The sequence below is a fragment of the Tachypleus tridentatus genome, chromosome 12, assembly GCF_004210375.1.
Source record: "Tachypleus tridentatus isolate NWPU-2018 chromosome 12, ASM421037v1, whole genome shotgun sequence".
NCBI lineage: Eukaryota > Metazoa > Arthropoda > Merostomata > Xiphosura > Limulidae > Tachypleus > Tachypleus tridentatus.
The window spans coordinates 13,402,977-13,412,732 of NC_134836.1; the positions used below are offsets into that span (position 1 = coordinate 13,402,977).

General features: G+C 36.5%; 1 protein-coding gene across 1 annotated transcript; it reads left to right on the plus strand.

Annotated features, from left to right (window-relative positions):
• Window positions 1-7,421: 7,421 nt before the first annotated feature.
• LOC143234946 (protein FAM200C-like) lies at window positions 7,422-9,236 on the plus strand. Its single transcript, XM_076472644.1, has 2 exons — window positions 7,422-7,869; window positions 9,187-9,236. Exons 1-2 carry the CDS (start codon window positions 7,422-7,424, stop codon window positions 9,234-9,236), a joined length of 498 nt encoding a protein of 165 aa, XP_076328759.1.
• Window positions 9,237-9,756: the final 520 nt, after the last annotated feature.

The window sequence follows — 9,756 nt, forward strand, 5'->3', positions numbered from 1 at the left end:
TATTCTCTTGTCTTAATACTTCTGCACAGTACTGTATATAAACTGTTACGTATCTTTGCCGCAAAACAACATGCTGGGACAGTGGCAGTAGGTCTACATATACAGAACGCTGAATACTAAGAGCTCGATTGCCCTTGCTGGACATAGTAGGTAGTCTGATGTGGCTTTACTATGGAACATACACATAATCACGATTTGATAAAAAGAATTAAAAACTAGCACATTTGTCGGTTTTAGAATATGATTTCTGTTTTATTACCGTATTTCCCAGCATCGAAGACGCACCCCCACTTAGATTAGCTGAATTTTGAAAAAAAAAAGACAAACATAAGAATAAGGTTGAACCATTCCACCAGTCTTACCAAGATGTTTCGTGTATATAAATCCTGTTGCCCACTTCTCGTTTTTGTGAACTACATGTTTATCATATCTACCTTTGAAAGTGGTACTTTATATTACCACTGGAATATCTGCACAGTTATTCTAAACTTGAGGAGTTAAAAGGAGTGCCGGTATTACAGCACCATATGCCCGGTGACCTGTTCTTGTTTATTTATTTGTTACTTAATACTAAGTAAGTTATACATTTCATTCTAGGTCATATAGAGGAGCTTGGGTTACTGCCTAGTATCGAAACGCTTCCTCTAGGCTTAGGTTTAGGCCAATGAGCAACGTAACCTTCGGCCTGAAAGACGCAGGGTAAATTTTTGAGACTTATTATGGGAAAAAAATAGCGTCTTCGACGCCAGGAAATACAGTAATTCAATTAATCATAAAAAGTATACTTATTTTTAAACCAACTCATTCTCGATGGCTTCAATTGGGAAAATACTTTTCATAACAATTCCTTTGATGCTGTAATCAGTACTTAAAAAGCGTTTACACTACATTAAATCTCCACATGACAAAATAATTTGTTTTACTTTCGAGCAGATTAGAATAGAATGTACCTTAGAGGTTCAGCTACGGAATTCAGAAAATGTCAAATTAAGATATTAAAAAAAACATTATTTTGTAAATGTATTAAAAACATTGTATCCTTTCACCAATATGACATTTTGGTTTGAAAATAACAATGAGTTCCAGCGTTTTTGTGTTTTTGAAAGCACATTGCTTAGTCATATATTACCCTGGTGATCACAAATGCATTTGAAGATTTGCTTATTAAGACTGTCTTTATATCAATTTTTTATATTTGCTTCTTTAAAAGAGATTGAACAGTACTACATCTATCGGCACGTTATCTAAACACGATGATACAGAAGTACCACTAGAACGCTCAGAACAACTTACAGAACGTGGAACAGAAAAATTATTTGCGTGAGCCAGATAATAATGAATAAATTTATACAATTCGATCCACATGATTAGTAGATTCAGACTAAAAACCTCACAACTTCTAATAGATGTTTATTCTAGAAATGATTAGTTTTCCGTGATTTAAACGATAAGCTATCGACACGTGTTGACCAAAAAAAACAACAACAACACATTTTTCATATGCTTTATTGTTATTAAACATAAGCCTTACAGTCGTTGGTGTTTCTTGGGACGGCTAGCGCAGATAGCCCTTATGCTCAGCGCGTAGGGCCTGGCATGGCCTAGCGCGTTAAGGCGTGCGCTTTAATCTGACAGTCGCGCCAACATGCTCGCCCTCCCAGCCGTGAGGGCGTTATAATGTGAAGGTCAATCCCACTTTCGTTGGTAAAGAGTAGCCCAAGAGTTGGCGGTGGGTGGGATGACTGCCTTCCCTCTAGTCTTACACTACTAAATTAGGGACGGCTAGCACAGATAGCCCTCGAGTAGCTTTGTGCGAAATTCCAAAACAAACAAACAAACAAACAAACAAAAAAGCTCAGCGCGAAATTAAAAAAAAAAACCTAACGGGAGGGCTGAACCCTTAATTGCTCGTTACAACCGTCAAACGTATAGTTGGGCCACTTGGGGTCTTGATGTTTGTTTTGAATTTCACGCAAAGCTACATGAGGACTATCTGCGCTATCCGTCCCTATTTAGCAGTGTAAGACTAGAGGGAAGGCAGCTAATCATCACCACCCACCGCCAGCTCTTGGGCTAATCTTTTACCAACGAATAGTGGGATTAACCGTTACATTATAACGCCTACACAGTTGAAATGACAGCATGTTTGATGTGACGAAGATTCAAACCCGCAACCCTCAGATTTCAAGTCGAGCTCCTTAACCACCTGGCTATGCTGGGCTCAGGGACGTGAACGTCAGTTATCCGAACCTAAAAAGAAAAGTTGACCTTGAACTTTTCCGAATAACCTGAGTTGTTTTTTACATCTTTCTACTGATTTATAGGTTTATTTAATAATTTTGTTTTCAATGGAAACAACGATTATCTTTCTGTTGTTGTTTCATTCATGACTCAATCCAAAACAAACAAAATGTTCTGCTTACGTGTTTCGTCGTATGCGTTAAAAACGAAACACTTTTCAGGTTGCAGTTAAGCTGTGAAGAAAGTTATAAAATTCGAAGTAAGCCGGAAAGCTAAAAAATAATCGTTTTTATATTAATTGTGATATAGAGTCGCTGAGTACCTGCTTTTATGGTAAAATGGGGACACGTGGAACCTTTAAGTATGTGTCCTTGTGCTAAGCGTGACGACACGTCACCGATTATTTGCCCTCTGTTAAATGTGGATATGACGTCATTACGTTCTTGCTCTTATCCTTAAATGTGGATGGACGTAATTTAGTGCCTGTTTTCATGATAAATATGGACGTGACATCAACAGGTATCTACTTTCATTATAAACATGGATACGACGTCATGTAGGGCCCTAGGTCATTTCAAATGTTTTAAGTGAGACCGAGAGACAGAAGCCATGTTTGTTTGTTTGGAATTAAGCACAAAGCTTTATAATGGCTATTTGTGCTCTGCACACCACAGATATCGAAACTTAGTTTCTAGCGGTGTGAGTCCGTAGATATACGGCTGTGCTACTGGGGGGCAGCACAGGCCATGGGTAAAGCCCAGATGTGTACTGACAAAGCATGTACCCCTGTTTCATTCCATGAATTCATTTCACATATGTAACTAAATATTTCTTGAAAATATACCTCTTAGAACAGATTATACAGCTCTTTTACAAGCTTTGCTACGAGTAAAATCACCTATAATGTCATCAAAATTCAATATTCGAGTAATAGCAGATTAAATGGCCAAAATAGAAAGGTCGCACAACAGAACTTGGGCAGCAGTGGAGCGTAATCTATTTTTCACACGCTTGAGAGCTGAAAATGAGCGTTCTCCTTTTACATATGCCACTGCAATATCGGGTAATTCCGTAGTGCTATTTCAACATTTAGAAACGCGTCGCTAATTTTAGATTCTCGAATATGCTGTAATAGCTTCTGAGGTGATGAAATATCTTTGTAAATATTGGACGGGTAACCAGAGAAATTGATGGGGTTATTAGGACACTTTCTTCCAAATCTGGATTGTACAACGTCTGCAGGTATGCAGCAAGATACTGAATGCTAGTAGTACAAAGTGTTCATGAAGTACTGCATATTCTTGTTTTCTGCGGCAAAGTTCACCAATCAAGTAATTTATAATTACTACAAAGGTCATTAAGTAAAAGTTTTTTTTTCTAGCAAATAAGCTCACTTCGTCTTAAGTGCCCTTCTTTTAATTAAAAGAGCATTTTCGTTTTACTGTACGCTCATATGGGTCATTCATTGTAAACCAGTTTCCTATCTTCCTCAAAGGCATCATATTCGATTCCCAAAGATTCCTCGAATTTCATATAACTGAACAATTTTGGAGAGTTCGACTCTTTCTTTTCGCAATATCTTGTTTGTGGTGTTGAGCTAATGCAGAATTGTGTTCCACACAATGCACAAGTTGCCAAAATCATATTTTTCCATCTTGTTAGCCAAATTTGAACTACTGTTGAAAAATACGAAGAGACACCACATCCTGCTAAGAAAGTATCATACTGTACCAACAATTCAATTATTCCAATAAAATATGCCGTTGTTATTAGATCTCTTCATTTTGACCTCAAAAACGTAGTCTTCTGTCCGCTAAAAAGTTTACAACAGAAACCACTCTTTTCAATGTATTCCTCCAGTACTCTTGTTTATTTCCTAACTGCATAAGCAATGTCTTGTCTACTCGCCCAGTTTTTTTCCCCAGAGAACAAAGTGCAGAAATAGACTCTCGATGCAAATTGTTGTTCTTCATGTTCTGAAAGGCCATAAATATTTCTCCACTTATTGAATCCTGTAGTTAGCGCTGTATTATTAGAAAAAAAATGTAGCAGAAAACCATTACTGTTGACTCTGAAAAGATCATCCAATTTCTTCTCACTTTTTCTCCATTAGCAAGCTTTCGATAAAAATATTCTTCATTTAAATATCTGATTCTTCAATCGTTATAAGTCTTAGCAGAGGCTTTTATGTAGAGTACATATAAGACTTGTTCAAGCTTCTGCTCAGAAAAATAAACATGTAAATGTTTTATTACGTGCTGGATCCTCAGGAAATGTCATCATTTGTTCTTCAAACGAAATGCCACTGGTTCTATTGCTGCATCACAGGCTCTGGCATAATGCATTCCTAGTGTTTTTGTGTATTTTTGGGTGGTCCGTCTGTTGCATGTTTTCATGGTTTTTCAGTCACTTCTGCAAACAAACAATTTGTCTCAGACACAAAAAAAATCACCAATTTTGCCTGTTCAGTTATCTATCATTTACCGTTTGTGCTTCCTCGTTCTCTTCTGGTGTCCACTGTCGTATGAGTGGCTAATATTTTGTTTGTGCCCAACCATGACGCCTGAAATAAAAATAGAATTATTTAAACACACTTACATCTGGGCTACATGTTAGATAGAGAAGTGTAAAACGAACTCTCCAACCCACATGTATAGCGTAGTGACTGGCTGTTCTTTGTTGTTTTCTTTAGGATTTGTCATTAGTAGTCGATACAGATATTAAACGTGCGACGGTTAAGGGGGAATAGATCTGCCTATCTATCCTATGATATATTTGTTTATTCAAATTTAATTATGTAGAAATTGGCTTACACTTCATTTGAAGGGGCGATTTTGAGATGAAGTGTAAGCTAATTTCTGGTCATGAAGTACCCGCTCTTATACTAAACGTGGCCTGGTCTGAACTAAACTACTTTGTTACTAAGTTTCTGTTGTTACCACTCTCATCTTCAGTTTATAACATAAACAAATAGCAGCAATAATTTCGATTTATTTGCATATAAAATTAGTTCTGCAAAAACAAAACAACATTTTTACCTTACTATCAACCTAAAAAAGTCATGCGTTCTAGATCTAATGTTTGTACTTTGAACCAATTACTATAATCGATCGTAATCATTTATTGTTTATCCCATAATTTACATTGTAACAAGCTTCTATGAAGGGCGGTGAGATTATCTTAGAACGTCCCAATATTGCAAAACTCTGTGAAGCAGCATAAAAGGGCTTGACATGTGCGTTGTTCGTCAAGGAGTTGCCGTGAATTTAGTTTTGTTAACTACTTTTTGTTTTTATGAAAACAACCAGTTACGGTTGTAAGCCTTTAATTATGAAGTTTCATCAACTTTAAATCTTTCTTTATTATCTAAAATTGTTCGTTTTGGTCTGAAGGTTGTCTTTCAAAACCACTTTATAGAATCGTGGAGCGTCCCTTGTGTGACAAAGCTTTATACCTTTATGCAAATTATTCTTATAAATTAAAATTAACGGTAAGTATAAATGGAAAACCACGAAATTAAGATTACAGTGAAAATAATCAGCAATGTTTGTTGGTAATGTCTCATAAAGGGGGTCACAATTGTTCAAAAAACTTCTACGTTAATAATATTAAATATTATTAAATTTGATATGGAGCCACAGTTTTAAAGAAGTGTTCGAACAATTAAAAACGTTTTCGAACGACCTTCTCCAGAAAGTGAATATTTCATGTGTAACAATCAATAACTCCGACAAAACACTCGAACCGACATGACGAGTAATGCCCATTTCATATTGCTCCATATAAACAGGGGAATAATGATATTGGAATACACCAGAGCGTTGCTAAGGAACCTGAAATTGAAGATGAGTCCCGAAACTAGATTAAACATCTTGTATATCCACATTCGCAGGGTATCAGAGGACATTGATTGTTTGTGATCTCAAGTATCTACTGGTAGAACTCCCTCTCAAACTGTTGACATTTGAGATGCAGTGGTGTTGCAGTTGTAATAAAATTAGTACGTCGGAGTTTGGGAAAAAGTGAAAACTTCGTCAAACAACCAAATGTAAAAAATCTACTTCAAATGCCCCTAAAGCAGTGGTTCCCAACCAGGGGTGTTCGCACCCCTTGGGGTGCGAGATAACATTTGTTTTTTTTTTTGTTTATATTAATGGTACTATCCTATATATTCAAAAATTACGTTCGATTTTTATTTCTTATTTTTCTTGTTACAGACATAGCTTTTCACCTTGTTACGATAAACTATCGTTTCTACCGTCACCGGCGCAGTCCGAAATCTTAATGTACAATGTAAATAAACAACACACGAAACGTAAACGTGACCTAAATACTCGGCACAACTAATTAGGTTACGTTCGTGAACGCCGTGTTAAAGTGTCTATTATTTATTTATGTTATGTATACACGTGATCGTGACTCGAGAAACTTCCAGAAGTATCCCGAATTAATCGATGACGTCATGTGACGTATATTCGAGAATGTTCTAGAAAGTTTCGCAGAGTATATAAACTCATCCGTGATGGTATGGTGTCAGTGCATTGTTGATTCTATGTTCGTGCAAAGAACTTCATTACGTCAAAGAAAAGGAAATGGAATGATGATTATGTGAAGTTTGGTTTCACTTGCATCGGAACAACTGAGGATCTGCAAAAACCCCAGTGCATGCTTTGTGACGCTGTCCTTTCAAACGCAAATTTGAAGCCATCTAAACTGCAGAAACACTTCATCAACCGGCATGGTGGAGCAGCTGTTGCAGGCCATGATGTTGAATCGTTGAAAGATAGAAGAGCCCGCTTTGATTCTCGAGGAACCTTTCCAAAATTAGGTTTTATATCTGCTGACAAACCATTGCTGATGGTTTCATACCACGTGGCGTATAAAGTAGCCAAATCAAACAAGTCCCATACAATTGCAGAAGAGGTGATAAAACTGTGTGCATCAGAAATGGCAACAATATTTCTGGGAAAAGAAGCCTCAAACAAGCTTATATTAGTGCCATTATCAAATAATGTTATTCAAAACCGAATTGGTGATTTGAGTTCGGACATTTTTGACCAAGTTATCGCAGATATCAAGGCTAGTCCCTTGAAAATCTCTCTCCAATTGGACGAAACAACTGATGTTGCAAACTGCAGTCAACTCATCCCCTAGTGAGGTATGTCCATGATGGTGCCATAATGGAAGATTTCCTGTTTTGTGAAGATCTGAAAATAACCACAAAAGAGAAAGATGTCTTCCAGTGTGTTAAGGACTTCTTTGCGAAATATGATTTAGATATCCAAATTATTGGTTCTGTGTGTATCGACGGTGTCTCTGCTATGCTAAGAAATAAATCAGGACTTTTTGCACTAATGAAACAAGAGATTCCACACTTGCAAGATACTCACTGTTTTCTTCATCGACATGCTTTGGCATCAAAAACATTGTCCAAAGTTAAAACGGTCTTGACACTTCTGAAGACCATCAACCGCCTGAACCACCGCCTCTTCAAGTCGCTTTGTAAAGATTTTGGAAGTGAGCATTCAGTTTTGCTTTTCCACACAGAAATCCGCTGGCTGTCACGTGGGAGAGCTTTAACGCGCTTCTTTGATCTGCGAGAAGAAGTCAAAACTTTTCTGAAGGAACGTGACTATGATCTACCCGGAGAAATAGAATCACAAGAATTCAACCAAATGCTAGCCTATTTGAGTGATATTTTCACTCGTATGAATGCCTTGAGTGTATCTCTTCAAGGGAAAAACATAAACATATTGAAATGCTGCGAAACGTTAAATGCTTTCAAAGAAAAGTTACATTTTTGGTGTCGATGAGTTAAAAGAGGGAATTTTTCAAATTTTCCATCACTCGAAAGAAATGGTAGGTGAGTATGATTCCCTAATTCCATGTGTGTGTGTGAAGAAACTGTGGATCATTTGGAAATACTATCAAAGTCATTTGATGGATATTTTGGAGAAGAACTGGAAACTTCTGAAGAATGGATTATGAATCCATACTTCTACAATTTGGATAATATGTCGGATGATGAAGAGCTGAAGGAAGATCTTATTGAACTGCGCACAAATCGAATTCTTGAAATGCAATTTGAAAGCAAAACTTTGGAACAATATTGGTGTTCGGCAATGGACATGTTTCCAAGACTGTGAAAAAGCACTAAATGTGCTCATCCCATTCGCGACGACATACGTATGCGAATTTGGATTTAGTGCCCTTTGGTCAATCAAGACAAAATCTAAAAATCGCTTGGGTGCATAGGCAGACTTGCAGATTGCTATCAGCAACAAAGTGCCACGCTTTCAAAAACTCATAAGAAATAAATAGGAACAAAAGAGTCATTAAATTTAAATTGGCTTATGAACATTTCAAATTCAAAGAAATTTCATTTCATGCATGGATGAAAATTTATTTTTGTAGGCCATGTAGGGTTTATGCAACTTTTAGTTTGTTGTAATATTTTTTCTTTTCTAAATGTTTCGTTTTTGTTTATATATCATTAAAAACTAATTATAAAAATTTGTTTTGGCCACCTTCACCTTTATTCTTAAATAAATAATCACTGTGAGGGGTGCGAGAACATATTAAAATTTTTTAGGGGTGCGGGGCATAAAAATAGCTGGGAATCACTGCTCTAAAGCTATACAAATGACCCAGCATGGCCAGGTGGTTAAGGAACTCGACTTGTAACCCGAGGGTTGCGGGTTTGAATCCTTGTCACACCAAACATGCTGTCCTTTCAACTGTGGGGGCATTATAATGTAACGGTTAATCCCACTATTCGTTGGTAAAAGATTACCCTAGAGTCGGCGGTGATGACAAGCTGCCTTCCCTTTAGTCTTACACTGCTAACTTAGGCTGGCGCAGATAGCCCTCGTGTAGCTTTGCGGGAAATTCTAAAAACAAACGAAACAATCTATACAGCACACATACTCTGTCATTATCCTTCAGGAGCTGACGTCAGCGATCGTGCAACTTCTTCTGTTCAGGAACAGGAATGAGAGCGTTAAGGTAATGAAATGCTTTGTCCTACATCATACAAAACATACGAATATGATATTAAACCACTTAATAAAATAAATTTTAGAATTACACTATGTAATCCCTTTGCAATATAATTTGTACGTTCTAAAATATAATATATTTGTTAAATGTGTACATTCTAAATACAATATAAATCTAAAATGCATGCGATTTAAACATGTAATAGAATTGTAAAATATGTATGTTATAAATGTGTACGTTTTTAATTCGCAATGTTTTTGTAAAATGTGTACATTCTAAACACACAGTATAATTGTGAAACGTGTACGTTTTCAATTCGCAATATATTTGTAAAATGTGTACATTCTAAACAAACAGTATAACTGTGAAATGTATACCCTTTAAACACAGTATAATTATCAAATTTGTTTGTTTCAAAACACATTTGTTCGTTCCAAACACGCAGAGGTATTGTACATAAATGAATGTTTTACTCTGTCATCAGCAGATACACAATTTACAATTATGCTGTTCATT